Raw genomic sequence first — 22,073 nt, forward strand, 5'->3', positions numbered from 1 at the left:
GCGCACTCTGAGGTTTTGCTGTGGGTGAAACATAAAACACAGGCTCATTCCCGAAAATTACACGCTGTAGCACAATCTTATTGAAATGCAGTACTGAGCGTGGCCCATTTCATTTTATTCAGTCGGGTCCCCAAAATACTGGAAACACCTCTCAGTATGATAAAGCACATTTCTATACCACGAAATCCACAATATTATTATTTTTTCTTTTTTTTTAAGCAATACCAGTGCAAGTGAACTTTTCCTACCAAAGTCTAATCATGAAAAGGACAATATCGTCATGTATTTTTTTTAGCTTCGAATTATTGCACTAAATTGCATCGTCAATAATTCAACTTCATTTACGTTTTATATAGTGACCTTTACTCCAAGTTTTCTCTGCACGTCAGATCTTGAAGTCTTGTTTTTAAAGACCAATAGTGCACTGTCTCATCTCAAACACTCATAAAGTAGTCGAGCCAACAAGAAAATGTACACGCCCGCTTGTACTTGCACAGACATTCTCGCTCATTGATGTCATTATACATTGCCTTCTCTGATGAAGTCTTTTCCTGTCATCAGACTCTTCTGTCCCTTCTGAGGCTGGGGTCGGGGAAAGGTGAGGCATCTTACCTCCACTTGCAGGCGCTCTCCTGCCTGAGGCAGCTTTGCGTGGGGCTGAGGCAGAGGCTGCGCTTTCATCGAGATCCCAGCTTCCACTCTGCCAAGCAAGGAGGTGCTGCCCGTGAGTTAATATGACAGCATTTTGCATCTGTTGCATGAGTTCGCCTCTAATGTTCAAGTGAAAGGAATGGGTCAATGAGCTGAGATTTAGAATAATGTAATAACGAACATCCAGACAAATGGCTCACTCCTCTCCTACTTGAACCACTCCGTTTATTACAGTGGAGGCCACAAGGTTAGCAACTACAGCATTCACTTTATCACATCGGAAGCTGCATTAAAATGGATTCTCTTTAGAGAAAACAAATTGAGTAGTCTGTTATAAATGAGTTGGCTTTGTGTTGCTTATTTAGATACTGTGTCCCAGAACTCCTCCTACTCCCAAGAAGCACAGGCGACCCAGCACTCACAGGCTTCTTCCCCAGCGGCAGAATGCTCTCCTCGGCCATCTGTGGTCGGAGGAACAGGTCAGAGAGTCAGGGGTGATGGCCAAGATGGAGATGCAGGTTCCAACAGGTCGGCGCCTCGACATTCACTTGTTTGTGTTGGTTTTCATGATCCCCTGACAACTCATAGGTCTGTCCTTTATATACTTGAGTGACTCATGTTTCTCTGCCATCTTTTGTTCATCTAGTGGCAGCTCCCATAGAAGTGCAGTGGCAGCACAGACAGCCAGACAGACACCTCCTGCAGATGCGGGCCGCTTGGCGCTGCCTGACCAGGGTCTGGAAGATGACCCGGAGATGGGGTTGCAGCAGCTCACTTTAGCTCAGTTCACTGTTGCCACCCTGGAGCATGTCATACCGCTGCTTCAGACAGGTAAGACAGATGGAAACAGTTTGAGCACAAGCTGCTGATTGGTTGATACCATTTTGGAAGTTAATGGGAGCAAACCCTTCTCAGGGTGATGTTTGGGGATAAATCAAATCTGAAAATTCCCATTTGACGTTCTTTTTGAAGGGCCAATTCACTTCTCTATTCAAGTGTTGATATTTGAAGACAATTTCCAGATTTAGAGTTATGATTTTTTTCTAACCTGTTCTTATAATCAACAAAGTAACCAAACACTGCAACCATAAATTGTTTTAATATGGGATAAAATTAATATTTGTATAATAATCAATTCTGGCTAAAAGAAAATGCAGCAATAGCATTTTGGAAATTAGGTTTAGTTCAACAGTAACTTGTTAAAAAAATTTCTGTAACCATCCTTTTGTATTTCTCAGATGGTTCACATGTGTTCTGTCGTGTTCTGGAGCTGCTGTTCGACACCGTCCTCCTGCTTGGAGACAGCATTTGTGAACTGGTCTGGGACGATCGCAGCCTGGTGGGGATGGAGCTGGCAAGTCAAAACACAGCTTGTGACAGCCGCTTATGCAGATGAATGGATGCGCCTTACTTGAATGAGGGAGGGGATGGTGTACTGGGTTTTGCCTCCAGGCAATTTGCCACAAACACGTAGGCATACGCTACTCAAGAGCCAACGTGGAATTGATGCGTGTGGTTAGGCAGACGGAATTTCGGAATGTTACACGACTTTCCATTTAGTAACAAATATGTTGTGAGCCGAAGAATTTCAGTTGCCGTTTTGGCTTTACACAGTGTGCGTGCCGGAGATATAATGGGATTTCTCCCAAGATCTGGATGCAGTGGAGCTACATGAATTGTCAAAACTGAGACGACAACACCGGAGACTTGCTGGGGAACGTGGACAGTGTATGTGGATGTATATGAAACCCAAAATAGAAATTAATAACGAGGCGATTTTTTTTTTTGGGGGGGGGGGGCCTGGTGCTCAATCCAGAGCCAGTATAGGAAATGGTTGGTTGGATCTTTTTTTTTTTTTTGTTTTTCAATTTTTAAAACAACAACAAACTCGTATTATATATCCGCATTTTTATTCCCCCTCAGAACCATCTTTTAACCCTCCGTTGAAGATCATGTTTCTCTGCTGTTGGTCTCATACTGGACACTTGTCAAGAAGGAGGGCCCTCAGGCCCTCTGCTGTTTAATACATGCCATTCAACGTCTTGTGGCCTGTTTTGTTATATTTATGTGAAGAGCATTTTGTGTGGCAGTCCTTGTTTTTTTTTTTTTTTTGTCTGATGGGAACGCACTGACTAGTTAACCAGTCAAACAATAAACAGGACACTTACTGCCCCCTTCTGGTATTAATCAATTACTGTTTGCGAACAGAACAAAGTGTCTGAGAATAGACTGCTCTAGTTTCTTCCTTGTGAGAGAGATGAATCTGTATTTGGTCCAAAAATAACACTAAAATCCTTCCTTACATTCAATTTCTCATGTCTGCGTTGGCTGTCAGCCACTATCCGCGCATTGTGTGTGAAATGAACGTTGATGTGATGGAACATCTTTCTTGCCTCTGTGTATTGTAGAAGGAGAAGCTGCAAACTTGCATGGACTTACTAGCAGATGTACTGAGTTACCATCAGGACAATAGCAGCCGTTCTCAAGTTCACCACAGAGTTGCGTACACAGGCTCGGCAGTCTTCACCATTCAATTCCTGCAGACCATTCTTCCTCCTGAAAAGGTGTGTGTGCTAACCTAACCTCGCACATAGTTGATTTCGTGATCGTAATCCACGATGCTTTATTCCACAGGCTAGTGCGAATGTCCCAGAGAAGGCAGTAACAGCTATTTTTCACCTGTGCCTGGACAAGTCATTTGGAATGGCACTCCCCAGCATGCAGGAAACTGCAGTGGCCTACTTGGAGCAGTTAAACTCTGACAGCCATGAGCTCTACAGGAGGGTGACCTGTGCAACTCTGTGGATGGAATCCACTTGCAGCTTCTTGAAGGAGGTACAGGCTGAGGTATGAGTTGCATGTCACATACTTGAAGTAAAATGAACTTGCTTATACACTGACTGGACTTATACAGTGGTACCTCCATTTTCAAACACAGTCCATGGTGTGATGCATGTTAGCTCCAAAGTACATTTTCCCATCAAGAATAAATTAAAGTAAGTTAATTAACATTAAGTAAATTAACATTTCAACATAATAAACTATTATGGAAGTGTAAAGAGGACATGAGTTATAGAAATCAAATAAAGTACAACTCCTCACACTTTAAAGACGCGCATATTGAGGAACCAGAAGATGTTTCCAGAGTGATACATGTAACTTTGTGACTTTTTATAGGTATTGCTAAATAAATTTGAGTTATTTGATACTAGCCTTTAAAATGAGTGAAAGCTGAAGAAAAAAATGGTATTCGTCCCCTTCTGAGAAAACTTTGGACAAACAAGGTCACATCACTCCAATTCAAGCTAACGTATGATCTCTTTCTAAAGGGAGAGAAGAACTGGCCGGAGCTACTTGAGATGGCGGAGCAGGCAATAGAAGGCCTTCCGTTTCATGAACACTTGCCAGTCGTCAAGGAATGTGTTCATTTCTGTGCCTATTTGTGAGTGAAAGATTATTCCATTAATTATCACGTTTGATTCATCACGTGAATAATCTTTGGAACTGATGTGGCTTGCCAACAGGTGGAAGTTTGACCAGCCCAGTCCAGTCCTCCAGACGGAGAGTCAGAAACTTCTCCTCAAGCTGCTGTCTCATCCATTGCTGCCTGTCAAGATAGAAACCTACACGTGCGCATTAGATGTCGTCAAGGTGAGAGCGTGCTGTCTTATCAGACAGTAAGTTGCTGTTTCAATGAGAATTCAAGGCTCAAGCAACAACCCACAGCCGGCGCGCATGGAGCCACTGCAGTTACTGCCGTGCACTACGTGCACTAAGCATTAACTGTGGCTTCTACTGATGAATAATAACATGCTTCATTGAGTGTTTCTGAAAAATGAAGTTTCAGTTGTATGGTGTTTATATACAGGAGTGCCTCGGCATTCAGAATATGTCGCGAAAAGAATCGGGACTCTGCAGCGGGGTCAACTTCCTCCTACACCACAAGGTGCTGTATGAAATAAGCGCCTTTGGCCTCCAGGATTCTGCAGAGAAGGTGGGCAAATATTTCTGTCTTTTGAATGTAATCTGTGATACAGATTTGGTTTGATTTGCGCCCGCAGTCATTTATTTTAAGGCCAAGGGTTCAGTGGCGAGACTCATTCTTTCCTGTGCATCAACTCCAGAACCCTACTGCTCAAAGCCAACATTCCGAACATTTTAGGAATTATTGTACAACGTCCATGCAGAAATTTTGTTCATTTTGAACTACATGTATCCGCATGAACGTAACTGAATGTAACTCAGGTCAAAAGACATGTCTTGCACATTCCTTTTCGGAACTCTGACGGACACAATTTATGTCTCATCTTTTTTGTACTTATTATTATGATTGAAAGATATCAAAGCAAGAACACAATTACATTTTTTGCGAAGAGCAAAGATGGCCAATAGTGAATCAGTTTTTGTTCCCGTTGTGACTCATATTTTAAACAACATCCGAAGGACAGCGACTGAGGGAGCTCATGCCAAAAGGTAAAGTGCACCATTTTTGCCTTTTCCCCCTAAACTTCTTTCAACAATTCGTGTACGAAAGCAAGAATACTATTTGCATTTCAAGGATATCTGAGCCCCTGTGGTACTGTTGACTCTGTATTATTAGAATACAGCAATAGCCACAAAAGTTATCCAGCTTTTTTCACACTTCGCGATTTACCATTTCAGTACAAGAACACAGTTTTTAATAGATGAATGACCCAACGTGATCCAGGATTGAGTTTTTTGCCACGGTCCCCTTTTGGGGCCACACCATTTATGAGTGCAGTTACATTACACAACACCCATTTTAAGACGCTCCGTGCATTTCATTCGAATAACGAGCCATATGAGTGAACGATACCAGTGAAGTTGTGGGTGTACTAGCTTAAGAGTGACCTTGAAGATGACTTCACTCTGGTAATTTGACTTCACTCTGGTAATTGTCTGCTGTAACACCCCACTGTGTCCCTTTAAAATGTTAATTCTAGCCATTTTACGGATCCTGGGGCAAGGTCATTGATTGCAAATTCACTCTGGCCAGCCATCAGTTTCTTAGAGATGTTAGTTTAGGGTCCTGGTTGTGAGCAGAAATAGTAATTAAACAAAAGGCCCGCGCGGCAGTTATGCGCATCGCGGGCCTAGTAAAGCTCCCCGACATTATATTGAGGCCATTAAACTGTCGGCATCACGTAGCGTTAGACATTTAAAAGTCTGTCACTTGCATTACCTGCTGTCTTTATCCACAGTGCTAAATGCCACTCCGCCACTTAACCTGTGATCTACAGGTGAATGCCACTGCCAAGGATATCCTACTCTTCCTGCTCAAGGGACGATTGATGATGGCCGCATCAACCTGGGACAGATTCATTGCAGCACTTTCCCGGGTCATCGCCATATTACAGGTTTTGTGCTCGTGAAGATTGTATGTGTACTGCACGGCTCACAAAGCGCTATCATGCTCAAAATTTATGATCTGATATTAATGGGGAGAGGGGCTGGGGGGGCGCCCCCATAATCAAAAGAACTGTGATCAAAAGTGCAAATGTAGCACTAGTGGACCAACAAGGGCAGTTTACTGAGTCTCATTTACATCGTCCTTTTTTATTTTGTCCTTCTTGGGTGAGGAGGGGGATGCTGTTATTAATTGTTCCATTTCAGGCAGCAGAATGCCTGAAAATCCCTTTTACATATGCATGCCATTGTGACGAGGCTGTCGAGTGCGATTTAATTCAAGGGAGCCATTCAGAATCGTGCCCGTCCTGTCAACAAGTGACAACATGAATACCACCCGTAATCAAACTGATGCATATTTTACTTACTCTTGTGCTGCTTAGCAGGAATTCCCCATTGTTCACTTCAGCGTCTGCCAAGACTGGTTAAAAAAGTGTCTTTTCTGTGTGTGTGTGCATGTGTGTGTGGCAGGGTTACGCCAGCACAGAGGAGTCACTGGGAAGCTGTGTCCTGCTGCTAAGCGACATGTCGGAGGCGGCGACAGATGACACGTTTCCAAGCACAGCCAAGTTAAAAGCAGCTCTCAGACTTCTTTTCACTAGACAGCCCACGTGAGTCAACATTCGTAATGATGTCTCCCTCTACGGGTCTGTGTGTGCGTGCGTACACACATGTGCATGCCATATTCCCGCACAGAATGTGTGTGTGTGTTTTTCTATGCTAATAGCATGGCTCTTCTGTTCCTCGGCTCAGGCAAAGTGATTAGTTGGCTCTCAGGGTCTTTTTTTTTTTTTTTTTTTTTTCGCAAACCAGACAAGCTCTTGAGACTTTTTTGTGATGGACATATTATTACAGTCTGTTGCTGTCGGCCGATCGGCTCATCAAGTCATCTAAATGCTTTGCGAGGTCTGTGTAAAACAGCGACTCGGTCCCAGTCTATGAATATTGATGGGTATGGAAATTCACAGCCGGCCAGTCGATGAGCTCCGGTGAATTTTGAACACATAACAGATTTGTCTGCGCTGCTTGACACTTTTGTTAGCGATTATGTGAGGAGTATTATGCTTTTGTAGAGGCTTGTGTACTGCCATAATGAAGATAAAAAGCTTTTTTCCTGGCAACACTAAAGTTGATTTATGTGGTCATGCTGAGAGAAGATGATTATTTTCTTAGGTGGGTTTTCAATGAACTGCTCTGTTCATTGTAAACAGGGTGAGACTAGCAGCGGTTCAACACATCGTGGCCCACCTAACTGGCGCAGATCATGCCAAAACAATCAGGCCACAGCTGGACCAGTCGGTGACCTCGTCTCTTCCTAATCTCTTTTGCATCAACTACCTGGTGGACGTCACTCTTGACACCAACAGCAAGTCTGTACTGAAGGTATAAATAGGCATTACAGTACTCATAAAAAGCTGTCAATATTTGGCTTTGGGCGAAATTATTATTCCTATTCCTTTACAGGTGAACTTTGACCTTCATGAAACTGTCCAACTGTTGAGTGTTTCTGTACTTTCTGCTGTGTTCTAACAAGAAGCGGAGTGACGACATTCACAACAGGGTTTTATTTAATTTGCAAAGCGTCCACATCTATACCTTTCTGTGACTCTTCCAGTCTCTCTGTTTCTCTGTATGCAATCTATGGACGGTATTCCAAATTCAATGGTCACTTCCCGTCAGGGAACAAGCGTCCTATTTGAAGCCTCGCTACAGAGAGGTTGAATGTTAATTTCTCCCACGATGCATAAAGAAGCGTTTGCAATTCCGATCCTTATGAGACACTTTGAAGTTGCGGCGTGTACCTGTATGTTTGCTGTTAATAAGGTCGAGGCGGTGGAGAAGCTCTTCTGCATGCTGTCTTCAGACACTGTTGACGTGGCTCTGAGAAGATCTGCTGCCGAGCAGCTGTCTGTGGTTCTGCAGGGTGAGCTTTCCCGTAAAAACTCCTTACGCTTCTTTTCTGCAATTCTCATAAACTCTTTAAGGCTCACCTTTTAGTTTGCATCGGCGTTTCCCACCACATGCCTGAATGCTGTCAAACCAGGGGAAGCATTGATGTTTCCTCCCGAAAAAACTGCTGACTGGTTACTTTCTTGGGCCCCTGCTTACTTCAAGTTCTCAGCTTTCTAAATTGGTTTCACAACACACTCTGTCTCGCTCTCATCCCAGGGTTGAATTTTCAGACAGTGCAGCAGAGTGCAGTTGCAAACAATTGCAAGGTGAAATGCGAAAATGGTCACACCTAAAAGCACATTTCCCCTGTATTTAGTCCAGTCCTTTAAAAAAATAAGTTTCCGGTCGAGTCAAAGGGTAGTTTGTGTCCATTCGTAGTCTGAACAAATCAATCATACAATCAACCAGTCGGTTCCTTGAGTCTGAAGAAACAGTAGTTGGACTTCCATTTCGCTCTTACTTGTAATTTTGTTCGAACTTTGCGAGGTGTTTTAAGAGTTCACACCTATCAGAACTGAATAGAAGATCTCGTGTTCGAAGTTTTGTTTGGAATCATATGTGCATGTTGTAATTAAAAAAAAAAAAAAAAGAAACATTGCGTTGATATCTCAGCTTTCCCACTACATTTTGTGCTTTGCAGTTTGAGCCTATGTTTATAACTCTGCATTGTTTTACTCTCCCTTCTCTGCAGCAACAACAATGCATCCAGTCCTGAAGAAGCTTGGAATAACTGACAGAGTTATTTCCTTCCTTACTGACAGTGTCAGCGGTAATAAGGTAAGCCCAAACCAAAAACCATGGAACACTGTCGTGATTCAAGCCAAATGGAAGCAATCCTGGGCATCTGTGTGCAATAAATAAATAATAGCTTCCTCTGTATGACCTCAGTGATGCACATATGTAAGTTCACTTGTTGCCAGTGGATGCCGACGAGATCCACTGAGGCATTTTATGATGGAGAGATGAAATGGCCTGTCGTGACAGTGTCAGACAGGACCCGGTCGGCTGTGTTTTTAGCTCTCCTGGCCTTGAATCAGACTCTGTGTTTGGCTGCATCGACATAGACATACAATGAGGGGTCGGCAGGTGCCGCTTGCCCCACCGTGTCACTTGGGGTGCCAGTCAAGGAGTTCACTTGTATTATGTGTGCGAGACAACTGCTCATTTTCTTCCTGACACTTAAACACTAATTGTATTCTTTTTTTTTTTTTTTGTCCTTCTGCTCAGAGCTTGGATTGCATGCTGGAGCCTTGTGTGTGTATCCTGAGAAAACTGGTGTACGCTGATCCATCTCTGAGGAACAGCCTGGCACAACACAACCTGCTGCTCATCACTCTGCTCCGAGGTGCATTGTTTTGGAAAGACACCTTGTTAATAACTCAGGTTGCTACTGTGTACATGTGGGGTGGGTTTGGATACAAAAATGAAACGATCTGTAGATGCATCGCTTTTAACTATGTTGTGACATACTATAGGCATGTGTAATAATTGGCATAAGAAATGTCCTCGATGAAATCAATTGTTGCTGGAGAGCTGAGCAGGGGGTGGTTTCAGTGTCTTGGCGCTCCTTTGAGCTGAATTATAGAGGCATGAAGGCGATCAGCCTTTGTATTTTCATGTGTTATGTACATTCACATTGAGCATGTACAGCGCATACAAAATGTATTTCTGTGTATGCTTTGTCTTCTCCATAGCATCTCTAATCATGAAGGCAAACAATAACAACAGGGGTGAGGTTGCGGTCCTCATGAGTTTACTGCTTTTTGATGAAATAAGCAGCATGGGAATGTGGTGAGTTTTAACATCTGCTTCCTATCTATCACAAGCATCCATTCACAACTTTGGAATTCGCTCTTACGGTCATTTTTTGGGGCATATCAGGTCGGACAAGTCACCCAACGATGACCCTCTCCCGGCATTCTCCCTCCCACTCTGCGTAGTTCGCAGGTAAACTTTGAGACCGCCGTCCTCAGTCTTAATTTGCTTGCTCATCACAGTTTCTGTCTAACTTAAATGTCTCTTTTACCACCGAGGTACAAGATGCCTTTCCAGGCTGTGAGCCATCATGCTGTCAGCCCTTACCGTTACGTCCTGATGCCCACCTCAGATCTACTGACGTTAGCCCCTGCACGTCAAGCCTTGCAGGTGGTCTGGAACGTTGCTTGGCACTGTGGTATAGACAACCTGCTTGAAGATCCCAGTGGCTCGACCAACAGCGCCAAGTAATGCGCTTGAATAAGAATGTTTTTAGTATTTGGATACATTTTCACTTGCACTTCTGTTAGAGGTAAAAATGTGTTTATAGTGTGTTTAAAAAGTGTTTTACCAAATGCGAATGTGTTTACTGCATGGGAGGGGTAAAACTTTACATCGGAAAAAAAATGTCTATGGTCTGTATATGGCGGATTTTCATCTGTTGGAGGCAGGTCTGCAACGTTTCACCCCCAATGAAAAGTCATTCACCGCATTTTCAAATGAGGACCATTTCAACGGGTCCCCAAGTGCATCATATTCCAGATGAAGAGAGATGTTGCCCCTTCTCTAACGTATCCTCCTGTGAAAAATTTGTCCTGAAACATGTTTGATATCTTGCATTTCATTTGTCTTCATTTCTCTGATATGGGACCTAATTGAAACAGATGAGCATGGCATGCTGTTTTTGTCATTGTGCCTTGATCGTTTTTTTTTTTTTCTGGAAAATGGTCTCCTCGCCATTTTTTTTCCAAACTGCTGCACCTATAACCTGCAATTCCATGGTGCCCTCCAGAGGAGGATTGCCTCACACTTTTTTTTCCAAACTGCTGCACCTATAACCTGCAGTTCCATGGTGCCCTCCAGAGGAGGATTGCCTCACACTTTTCAAACTTTTGTGCAGCTCAGTCTAAGCATGCTTTTATGTGCTTGCAGCAGTCATGCATTGTCGTTCATCCCTCAGATTCCATGCGGACCTGAAACTTACGGAGGCCCAGGTTGCATCCCTGCGAGCAACCCACCTTCCCAGCGCCCTGCAGGACTGCGTCCAGGCTGTGGTCATGGCGGCGGGACACAGTTCTGTGATCGCCGCCCTCTCCAGGCTCAACATCTACTTGATGATCGACGCAATGTCCGCCCCTTACACAGCCACCCACAGATGTAGAGAAACGCTACACCCGCTCAACTGGCAGGCTGCCGTGACCAGGTGCAAACACACGTTGCAACCTCCAAAGTTGAACACAATCCCTCCCGTTTTTTTTCATGAATTTAGTGGGGCAGCCAAAAGCCAGAAAATATGTGGGATTTCGTCCACAACCTCCGAAGTTGAACACAATCCCCCCCGTTTTTTTTTTTTCATGAATTTAGTGGGGAAGCCAAAAGCCAGAAAATTTGTGGGATTTCATCCAAGCCTTGATTTGTTGTTGAATTAAATCAGGAGTGTCTTAAATCTTTGCCCATGTAGCCTTCAGTGTGTCTTGTTGAGCTGAATGAATGAAGCTAATTAAGGCATGCTCTTTATGACTTCCATTATCTTGGCTGCTTCTGCAACTTTGCAGAACAGTGCGGGACGGCACTAAATTAAACGTCTTCGTGGCTCAGAAGGGTAATTTCTTCCAACAGTGCACAGCATTCCGACATGCTTATTAAAGCATTGAAAGGGAGATATGATTAATTAACCCTTAACATTGACACATTTTCAAGCAGACCGATTTATGTTAAAATGTGCGTGTATCGTCTTTTTGCTCTTCCCCCCCGCAGATTTCTCCAGGTCCATCCAGCCTCTGTGGAGGACGAGAGGCTGCTGGCATACGTCGTTGCATTTCTGAACACATACTTCAAACATGCGCGCGCACACTGGTCTGACCCGGAGGACAAGGACCTGCGCTGGATGTTGGAACTGCTTCTCAACGAGGTGGTAGGCAGCATATTTTGGGGGATAGAAAAGCCCAGCAAAGCAGCAACGCGTGCACCTCTGTTATGGTAATCCAGTTAAACTCTTCTCTCCAGCACAGATGGTGATATACTGTACCTGTAATCAAAGCAACAATACCACCTCTAAATATTTAACACCTGCACAAAAAAAAAAAAAAAAAAGAATAAATGAAATAAAAACACAAGAACAATCTCATCACAGTTTGAAGCTTCCATCTCAGACATGCGGCAGTGATGACTTCCTGGGCTTGGATTTCTGTTTTTGCCTGGAGCAAAATACTTGCTGCTACCTTTTTTTTAATTTAATCAGCTTCTCATTAATATGTCTGCCTGTACGGGGGGGAGCATGTGTGCGTGCTTGTGTAAGCAATAGGTCCCCCCCAGTCTTGGCACCCACAGTAGATTCAGATTGAATGCCTGGTTGCTGTGAGACACACCGCCCTCACTTTTCTGTAATCACACAACAGCATCTGGTGCTTTCTCTACATGCATTGGTGACCCACAACAATGTAGTCCTCAAGATAGTCTCTACGGCAGGGCCACTCAAATACAATCAGTAAAAAGTCCAACAAAGATACACGTTTTCTCTGTCCAGTTTTCTTTGAGCAGCGGACTTTGAACACACTATCTCATTGTCAAAAATGCAGACTGCTCCAAAAATGAAAGTGAAAGGTAAAAACTGCACTCACAGCAGTGAACTCTGAATGACCCAGTAACAGGCTATGTTAGTGGAAGTATACGCCTCGGTGTCTTAGTTCAGGTAAGTCGAGCTGTCTTCATGCTAGTGTGTCGACCAGAACACCAGACTCAGGGGAAGGATGGTAATAAATTCACCGAGGCAGATAAACGGGGATTTCTCCTTTACTCCAGTTTCTAAGAATATATATTTCCACATTCTTTGAGTGCGTGGGGGTGTGTGGGCTGAAGTTGTATCCCAAACCTCCGTGAATAGCATGGCTTCATGTGCATGGATTTAGTTCTGATCCAGAATGTGTGTACTGTAAAGATCTCATTGACTGCATGCCTTGTCCATGAGCAGCACGTGCTCAGACACAGTGATTTCCGGTGGACACAAATCTTTTTCTACGACAGTAATTTGATGTTGACTCCTTTAGGAAACAGTGTCCCTCCTTAATTTGCTGCCTGGAGTGGAGACTGCGAGTCCAGGCCAACACCCCGAGGAGCCAGAAGAAGTGAAGAATCACGTTAGCCAGAAATTACAGCGAGAGCTCACCAACCTCTTTAAAAACTTGCTACGTCAGCTGACACATACCTCAGACAGGTAAAATGGTGTCACAAACCAGGTTCAGGCGAGAACGTAGATCCTCCTGATTGCATCCTCCATTGCTACTTGTTCATGCCTGTCCTTTCTGGTTTGTCTGGGCTGTCTGTCATTGCAGGCTATGTTTGGCACTTGCCGGCCCTTTCAAGAGCCAGCTGGCACTCCGCTTCCTTCAGAGTCTGCGGGTGTCTGACGCCCCCCACTTCTATGGCCTCCCCAGCCTGGAGAGGACTCTGCAGGGCATCGTCAGCCTTACAGCCCAGTCTGGCTGGAGCTCGCACTGCCTTGACCTGTCGCCCGCCTCCCTCTGCGCCAAGTATCTCAGCGGCCTGCTCGAGGTGTGTGTGTGTGTGTGTGTGTGTGTGTGTGTGTGTGTGTGTGTGTGTGTGTGTGTGTGTGTGGGTGTGTGTGTGTGTGTGTGTGAATTGGTTAAAAAAAATCACATTGATTAGATATGGCACAATGCAGAGATACTGATGAGATTAATCAAGCCTGCCCGCTCCATCTGTTCAGTCGTCCCACCGCCCATTTAAATGATGCCGTAACACGGAGCGGCGGACCATCTTGCACAGCAGCCGTGTGTCCGGACCTTTTGTCTTTCCCAATTAAAGCCCCTGCGGAACGGGTTGTCGTGTTAACACAACAGTTCGTCCGTGCTGATTGCGAATATAAATTAAGATCACACGAAGAGTGAAGGGTGTTTCTTCTCGATTGGTGTCCTCCTGCGAGTATGCCACTCTCGCACAACAATCACAAACCCAAGTCGGCCGCTCAGTTGTCGCACGCACACCTTTTGTGCGCGTTCCTTTTGGCTCTGAAGGGCCCTAAAGCTTCGCAGACTGCCTGAGCGATTCGCTCTTTATCTGCTCTTCAGTGCAGTCCCACATTCTGATGGCACACCGAGACAGCATAATTAGTCTCGGCTGTATTAAAGCTTGTCTTTTGGCTTCGTGATGAGCATATGATAACATCCAACAGAGCGACATGTGTCCTTTCCAGTATTTTTTGCTTGTTGACATGTCAAACAGCGGGGAGCGGCATGCATGTCCATCTTAGAGCATGTAGCGTGACAGGGCCATAGTAAGACCTCTCTCTTCTGCACAGGTGATCTCCTCTTTTTACGTGAAGTGGGGAGGCAACTCCATGTCGTTCATGGGCAAAGGTGTGACCAAGAATGCTGTGGTCTGCTTGCTTCACTTGTCCCATGAGATGATGACGGAGAGCAAGGAAAAGGTGAGCTGTGCATGTATACGCGGATTTGTGCAGCCTTTTCTCACGCGCTGCAAAGTTATCGTGTACTTGAAATAATTCATTATAATATATTAATTATGACCATTTGCACAATATACAAGTGTATTAAATATGAAAGGATGATAACCGATAATAAAATGCTTAAGTGGGGATCCATTTTTTTTGGTTTGTTTTTGGGGGGGGTGTTAAATATAAGCCAAAGGTTGTGAAAAGCTGAGTTGGACAGTTAGTCCACTAAATGATCAGTATTGGATGTCTAGAACAAATGATCAAATGACTTTTGTAGGGAATGATGTTTTTGGGGTTTTTTTGGGTGGTATGCCATGAGATGTTAAATATAAGCCAAAGGTTGTGAAACGCTGAGTTGGACAGTTAGTCCACTAAGTGATCAGTATCGTATGTCAAGAACAAATGATCAAATGACTTTTGTAGGGAATGATACATAATCCTCGAGATATTTACGTGGAAGAGTTTTGAAACTGATCTTGAAAATGCTTGAATTTGACCTTGCAATGAATGCCTCCTATTGATATTCTGCGAGCACAAGGCTGCACATTATTAAAAAGCAGCCAAATGTTTTCCTTACGTCTGGCGTAGGACATGATTTCCATGTGGGCTCTGGGGAACGACAGCACCGCCGAGGAACCAAACGCCTCTCAGATGGGTTTGGCCTGGCTTGTCCCACTCTGGGTGGACAGGGATCAAGAGGTATGGCTGTCCCATTCCTCTCATTTTCATCAAACAACCTTTGAAGCATTTTATGAAACCATCGAGGCAGCCAGAGTCTTTAGTATTCAAGCTTGTTCGCCATCCCTCCCAGCTCTTCTTCATAAACTGTCACAAAGTGATCATTTGTAGACTCTTGGCTTTCGGGGACAAGCTAAAACCCCAAAAGAGCATCACAAGAAGTTAGACTACAAAGAAAAAGGAGTGTGCGACAGCGAGTCGCATCAATTCTCACCCTGCTGCCAAAAATAAGCTCCCACACAACTCATAAGCTAAGAGACATTATCCGTCTCAATGGGTTGTCATCGGGGCCATACAGAAAATGAGGACTACCGGTTGGTGTTTGTTCATCCCTGTAACTGACTGCCGGCCAATCCAGGGTGCGCACCCCACCTTTCGCCTCCAGTCAGTGGGGATAGCCACCGGCTCCTCTGTGACCCTAATCAGGACAAGTGGGAGAGAAAATAGATGCATGATGTTTGTTCATTCGTGTGTGTGTATGTGTGTGGTTCCTTCTAATTAAATTTCTCTCGACATCCTTCCCAATTGTCCCCGCAGGTGAGATTTGCCAGTTTGGGTTTAGGCGCTGCTCTGTCCTCAGTGGAGAGCGGGTGCCAGGCTCTGTGCGCCAGCTGCCAGAACATCAGCGGAGGCCTGTGGGGCACGTTGCTCAACATCCTGCTTGATCAGCATGAGAGCAGCATGGTCCGGAGAGAGGTAGATAAATGACTTACTATTTCATCTTCTTGTTTTGGTACATATACAAAATAACTACAGTTAGCCCCCACGATTCATCGAGCATGGGGATTAATACCTGCTGCAAGTGAGTTAAAAAAGAAAAAAAAAGGGAGTCATTGACACCTCCCACCACAAAATAATCGCAAAGCAACTCACTTCATCATAATTCCATGTCACTTTGAGCACAAAAAAGGCAAATACCGTAGGTTTAGTTTTTCATCGAATAATAAGATCCCCATCAATGAATTCACCAGCAGAGTAAACCTAACATCTCCAGATTTGACAGCAATAACTGCCACCTACCATTCACAGCATCTCCCGTCAATCTCAAGATACCACATATTCATGCCCCCTGGTGTTACATTTGCGTCTGATCTCGCCTCTCATGTTCTTGCAGAAAAAGCCCTAACGCAATATTTCGGAACCAGCAGTTGTTCAAGCTGCGAACAATAATAGCTTACCGAAATGGACCACACATTTTGTTCTTTGTCCGAGTTGGACTTGTTGAGCTGTGCTGCTCTTATGCTTGAACAAAAAAAAAATCTTCACACACATTTAATGTGAATGCTGGATAATATGTCAAAGCAACTCCCACATTTCAGATTCAGATTATAATCCGAATGGATGCTCAGATCATATGATATGCCTTCATTCCTGCACTTTTAGTTCATTATTTCACGTTTCAACCAAAAGCTGAAAGTGTTTGGACTGAGAAATTTCAACGTAAACGTAGTCATGAACTAGCAGCTAAAGGCTGGCAGAGGGCGCTGTTGCCGATGCATTTGAAACTGAAAAGTGTGTGCGCCCATTCCCTTCTTTCCTTTTCTGTGTGGTTGTCTGTCCAGGCTGCGTTTATCCTCCAGAACCTGCTGGTGATGCCCATGCCTGCCAATGCAGAAGAGGCCGAGGACTCCCACTGGCAGGTCAGCCGCTCTGCCAGCCAGTTAGAAAGCTTTTTGTGGACCATGAACTGTTCTCTCATTTTTTTCCCATCCCTCTTCTTTACACCCTCAAACCTTTTATTCCGAACTCCCATTTCCTCTCTTGTTGAGCCCCACGGGGTTCAGAGCAAGGAGAGCGGCTCGAATTGAAGCATTTCTGGTTTCTCAGGCCCCTCCAGCACTCCCACCAAAGTTAGAACATCAATAGCATCTTTTTGGAGGTTTCTTTTAGACGGGGTGTTCATCGAAGGAAACAAATAAATGAATAAACCGTATGGTCACTCTGAGTTCTCTCTTGAACTGAAACAGAGGTCTGAAAACATCACACTCGGCACATGAGAAATGCTTCCCATCCATGTGGGTTTGTTCTGTTATTGTTAGAGTGGCTTTCTGTGTTGTGTTTGTGATGCATCAGCTGGATATTTTATACTGTAGGATAGCATTAGCGTTAACATTTCCATGATAATCTACTCTTTGAGGATGTACATTTTTTTAATCAAGATTTAAAAGCTGCATGCCCTTTGTAAGGTGTAAATATGAAAACATTTAAAACACAATTCGGGGCATCACGGTGAGTTTGCGTTAAAACAAAAAAAGTTGATTGAAGATTTTCTTTTCTTTGTGTTTGTCACTCCGCCAGCATCCTCGTGTCCACAGTGAGGTGTCTGGCGCGTCTTTGGTGGGTCTTCCTGCGCTCCAGGCTCTGCTTTACCACTGTCAGTATTTCCAGCACGTTGCTCTGTCTGCCTCTGCCTGTTACAGAGGCAGGTACACTTTTCACCTCCAAAACACTGTTGCTGGTGCTGCCGGTCAGCTTGCGTCTTTGGATGGTGCTTCAAATGGTAGGTTTTACTCACGTCTATACGTATATCTATAGTAGGCACATTTTACAGAATTCTGAAGAAAGTAATTAAGCATAGTGCTTGGAAAAAGTCCATACCAATCAGAAATGCAATTATTTCTCATGCTTGAGAAAAGTTACAGCTGTTCGGCCTTCAAAATGACACTTCACAGGGAACCTAAAATGAACGATATCCTTTTTGGGCGAACTTCATTTATCTTCTCGAAACTTGTGAATGAACATGTCTAATTGTTCAGTGTTTCAGTACTTTTTACGTGGCAAAATTGACGTTACTCGGGAATGTTAGACCTGGTATTGAGCAGTATAAAATAAACAAATACTATTCAAACTAATAAAACCTTTTTAAAACCATACCTTGTTTAAATATGTCATTCTCCAAAGCATGAAGGGGCTGGGCTGTGAAAATGCCTTGACCTTGAACGCTGTATGAGTCTTGGCCAATGTGCGCTCTTTGTGCATGTCCAGTTTCGGACAATTCTCTGCAGTTTTGGAGAAGTGCCGCGGCAGCGGCACCGACTGCCAATTCCAGCAGACCTCCCAGCTCCTTGTCCACGTCAAGCACAACGGTTAGCTTGCTCTTTTCCATTCAATGTGCACCACACTCATACAAATGAACATTTTCATTCAAATCCATGTGGTTTATCACAGGTCAGAGGGTCAGGGTCTGAGATCTCCAGGGCTGTGTCCCCCATGAGCTTCACAGCGGACGCTCCTGCTAGCAGGCTAATGGCGCAAGGTAGCATTCAGCGTGCACCCTCGAAATTCCTGAAAATTCTATGAAGTGTGAATTTGTAATAGTTAGGTATGGCAAAAAAAAATGGTTTCACCACAAAACGAAAAAAGTTCAGGCTGGCACAAAGTGTGTGGATTTGTAATAGTTAGATATGGCAAAAAAAATTGTTTCACCACAAAACGAAAAAAGTTCAGGCTGGCACAAGACAACACAACGGCAATTAGGGTCCAATCGCAACAATCTGCTGCGTCATTTTTAGTGGCTCTATGACATCTCTTTTAGGCCAAAGCGACATTGACACCAGCGACTCTGTTGCCTCGCAAGACCTCCAACCATGCCGGCCCTCGTCCACACAGCCGGTCGTCATGGTTACCCCTGACCTTCTTGTGGCCCACTGTGGCCTGCTGATGAATTTGCTGGCCATCTTGCCAGATTTTACCCTGACGGCCATCCGGCAGAACCAGCTCTTGGGAGCGATGGCGGGGTAAGAGGCCACGGGCAAAATTCATAGCCGTCGTGATTAGCTAAATTACCGCAAATACTAAAATTCAGATACATACCGCTGATACATTTCAATATACAATTTTCCTTTAGCTTGGTGGCTATTGGACCTGTTGAGAAATGCCTCAGTGAAATCAAGGCACCAAACATCATTCCTGGAGAGAGAGAAGACATCAAAAGTCAGGTGACAGTCAAGGGAAGTTTTCAGCGTAGGAAGTATGGAAGGCTTGTTGAGCGTCCGTTCCCGTTTTTCCCCCTACTCGTGCCACTTCTGGTGTAATAATATGCAAGATAATATTGTACTGCATTACGAGTGACAGATTGTGGACACCTTCACTTTTGGCATCGGAATTGGGGATTGAATTGTCTCTTTTTCTTCTTGTCTATGCGTAGCTGGTCATGCTTCTTCACTTCCTGTCTGGCTTTTCCAAGCTGCTGCAGTCATGTGTCTCACTCAGCCCAGAGCTGATTGCCCATTTGGACTTCCTGAAACAATTGTTGTCCACCCTTGTGGCAGTACTCACCCTCAACACGGAAGGACTAGGTGTGGCCCTTATAATCATTCTAAACTGTATTGCTATTTCTGTGTATGCCTACTTCATTTTAGCCTCAAAAGTATCCGTTTATTTGACATAACCTCCCATGTTTAAACCCCAGATGCAGGCACGCGGGACACTGTCCTCACATGCTGGGCGGATGTGTTTACGCTCATGGCTACTCTGGTGAAGAGAGACAGTTTGACTGTGTACCCATCTGTTTCTGCCGCACTGGGGAGAAACTGGCGGATGTTCACAGGTACTCTTATAGATGCGTGTGTTCAAAGTCGACGAATGGGAAAAGCTGTAATGGCAATCATAAATGTAAAAACAAAAACAAAATTAAAAAAAAAAAACAAATAGCACGGTTACCAAGTGGTCCTAAATTGCGTTTTGGATGAAAAGGAAAACAAAATGTTGGGAACGCATATTTAAATTGGTGCATGGAACAATCATTGCAATACATGAACACTCGAATCGTAAAGAAGTAAAAATGACTTGGATCAGCTACAAGAAGTGGTCGCAAACCAAACTGAAATTAAAATCAAGTTCTGATCGAAAGCCTTTGTGTGTCATTTTGGACAAACGTTGTGGCAGGAGTGCCGTTGTAGCCTCTAATAATCCGCTTTCTGTCTAGACACATTCTTTACGTGGATTTTTTTTTTCCCCCGTGTTTGCATCACAATTGTGCATTTTGTCTTCCCTTACTATTGTCGTCCTTAAACAACCTCGGCTCCTCACGGCTCCCTCAGATAGATGGCACAGCAGGGACTTTTAATGATTCCAGTAAAAGATGAACATTGAGCCATTTTTCTGCATTCATGGCAGGGTTTGTTTATGGCAGGTTGGTGTGGATAAAACGATCCATCAGCTTGCAATACCATCTATTGAATAAATAATGGATCATGATGATCACCACCAGCTTTCTTATTTGTCTGCTTTTTTATTCATTCTGGGCTTCGTCCTTCCTTGTTCTCTTGTGTTGTGCAGGAACACTTTCATTGTGCGTGCACGAGAAGTTTGTGGACCCTCCTCTGCACCAAGGAGCTTTGCATTTCCTTTCCACCATTTTTGCAGAAGAGACTAAAAGGCGAGGAGCGGCCAGGCCTTTGAATTTGGACCACGGTGCCGCTTTAGCCGATGCGCTGAGCAGTCCGTCAGCAAGCCATCTTTGTGATGTGTTGCTGCAGGTGAGGAGCAGGATGTACTAAGCTGTCTGGTCACACGTCCAGAAATACACACATATTTTTGTTGGGCTCTTTCTTTCCGTTTTAGAGTTTTGAAAGGAGGACTGTTCAGGATCCACTTAAGAAGTTGACAGCCAGCGCTCTGATGGCTCTGCTGGCGAGCAGCGCTACAGCACAGAACCATGCTGCTACAGGTAGCAAGCCTTTTTGTAACGCAATCCTGTCGTAAATCAAATAAATAAAATGTCTAAGCACCCGTACCAATTTTGTGATGTCTAAATTTGACCAAGTAGAATCATTTTAGCACTGCCTGCTTTAATGTGAACTATAAAGGAAACAGTGCAGTGAAATAATGAGAGCAACACTGATCAGGGAGACTGCAAAGAAGCCTGCAGCAACATTAAAGGAGCCACGGGAATTCTTGGCAAGGGCCAGCTGGATCCTACGTGTGACAACAATCTCCCATGTGCTACAGCTTTCTCCTTTATGTGTGTCGTGGCCATGAGAGGTTGGCGAGATGGATTCTTTTTTTTTTTTTTTTAATGAAGAAAAACATCGAAGCGTATTGACTTTTTGGCCATAATTCTCAAAGGTATCTTTGGCTCTAACTCAACACTGCGCATTAACCAAAAACAAAAGGGAGCGTGTGTTGTGGAGGGAATTGTAAATCATCACAAATGCAAGCAAATTTTGGCATGGAATCTTTGTTGGTTTGTTTTGTTTCAGGCTGAGCCTACTTGTCCAACCAGGTTTGCCCCTAAATTATAGCTTTTTGTGATTTTGAAATCGTCATGCTATGTTTCACATCGATAGTGTCAAAAGTTGTGAAATGATTTATCTTAATCTAGTGTTCATATTTTCACAAAACCCTGCTATTTTATTTGGCAATATGTGAAATTCCTCAGTATGCTGCATTTATGTAATCTCTGTCATTTTGTGTGTGTGCAATGCGTTGGATGTATACGAGTGGGTTGATGTGTGCATTTATTCATGTGTGTGTGTGTGTGTGTGTGTGTGTGTGTGTGTGTGTGTGTGTGTGTGTGTGTGTGTGTGTGTGTGTGTGTGCGCTTGCTACAGCTGGATTGATTGACAGCTGCGTGGAGCAGATGAAGCAGACTCATTCTCAGCTCAACCTGGAGTCAGTCCGAAGCGGCAAGCCTTCCCACCGCAAAAAGGTGAGGGAAGAAAAAAACCTGTGACTATTGCTATAAAGTTATGTAACGCTCCCCCAAACGGTGGTGATATGTTCGGAGCCTCAGGTGTAATTTACATCGGTAATACATTCAAAATAATGATGAATAAGTGTAATAGACTGTTCTGTGTTATCTAGTTGTAATTTTGGCTTTGATTGTGCTCTTTTCCTTTTTTTAACTTTGTGT

The 22,073-nt window shown here is 44.1% G+C and overlaps 1 protein-coding gene across 4 annotated transcripts in view; it reads left to right on the forward strand.

The window, feature by feature from the left end:
• The window catches only part of rttn (rotatin), a 28,719-nt gene that overhangs the window by 2,089 nt on the left and 4,557 nt on the right, over positions 1-22,073 (forward strand). Inside the window, exons 7-42 of one of the 4 annotated variants that reach the window (XM_019871881.1) lie at positions 562-724; positions 1,017-1,179; positions 1,298-1,482; positions 1,890-2,005; positions 3,060-3,215; positions 3,286-3,498; positions 3,981-4,093; positions 4,176-4,302; positions 4,520-4,645; positions 5,913-6,029; positions 6,550-6,689; positions 7,290-7,461; positions 7,903-8,002; positions 8,723-8,808; positions 9,259-9,376; positions 9,726-9,822; positions 9,913-9,978; positions 10,065-10,253; positions 10,967-11,209; positions 11,764-11,920; positions 13,053-13,219; positions 13,338-13,557; positions 14,324-14,452; positions 15,068-15,178; positions 15,755-15,913; positions 16,780-16,857; positions 17,516-17,717; positions 18,203-18,303; positions 18,386-18,473; positions 18,753-18,954; positions 19,065-19,155; positions 19,365-19,515; positions 19,629-19,766; positions 20,498-20,697; positions 20,783-20,888; positions 21,772-21,869. In XM_019871881.1, the coding sequence (XP_019727440.1) occupies positions 562-724; positions 1,017-1,179; positions 1,298-1,482; positions 1,890-2,005; positions 3,060-3,215; positions 3,286-3,498; positions 3,981-4,093; positions 4,176-4,302; positions 4,520-4,645; positions 5,913-6,029; positions 6,550-6,689; positions 7,290-7,461; positions 7,903-8,002; positions 8,723-8,808; positions 9,259-9,376; positions 9,726-9,822; positions 9,913-9,978; positions 10,065-10,253; positions 10,967-11,209; positions 11,764-11,920; positions 13,053-13,219; positions 13,338-13,557; positions 14,324-14,452; positions 15,068-15,178; positions 15,755-15,913; positions 16,780-16,857; positions 17,516-17,717; positions 18,203-18,303; positions 18,386-18,473; positions 18,753-18,954; positions 19,065-19,155; positions 19,365-19,515; positions 19,629-19,766; positions 20,498-20,697; positions 20,783-20,888; positions 21,772-21,869 (5,088 nt within the window). The remainder of the gene's footprint in view (positions 1-561; positions 725-1,016; positions 1,180-1,297; positions 1,483-1,889; positions 2,006-3,059; positions 3,216-3,285; positions 3,499-3,980; positions 4,094-4,175; positions 4,303-4,519; positions 4,646-5,912; positions 6,030-6,549; positions 6,690-7,289; positions 7,462-7,902; positions 8,003-8,722; positions 8,809-9,258; positions 9,377-9,725; positions 9,823-9,912; positions 9,979-10,064; positions 10,254-10,966; positions 11,210-11,763; positions 11,921-13,052; positions 13,220-13,337; positions 13,558-14,323; positions 14,453-15,067; positions 15,179-15,754; positions 15,914-16,779; positions 16,858-17,515; positions 17,718-18,202; positions 18,304-18,385; positions 18,474-18,752; positions 18,955-19,064; positions 19,156-19,364; positions 19,516-19,628; positions 19,767-20,497; positions 20,698-20,782; positions 20,889-21,771; positions 21,870-22,073) is intronic. The other 3 variants (XM_019871883.1, XM_019871884.1, XM_019871885.1) reach the window with 3 other exon arrangements.

Source organism: Hippocampus comes, unplaced genomic scaffold (assembly GCF_001891065.2).
Source record: "Hippocampus comes isolate QL1 unplaced genomic scaffold, H_comes_QL1_v1.1 scaffold487, whole genome shotgun sequence".
Classification (NCBI taxonomy): domain Eukaryota; kingdom Metazoa; phylum Chordata; class Actinopteri; order Syngnathiformes; family Syngnathidae; genus Hippocampus; species Hippocampus comes.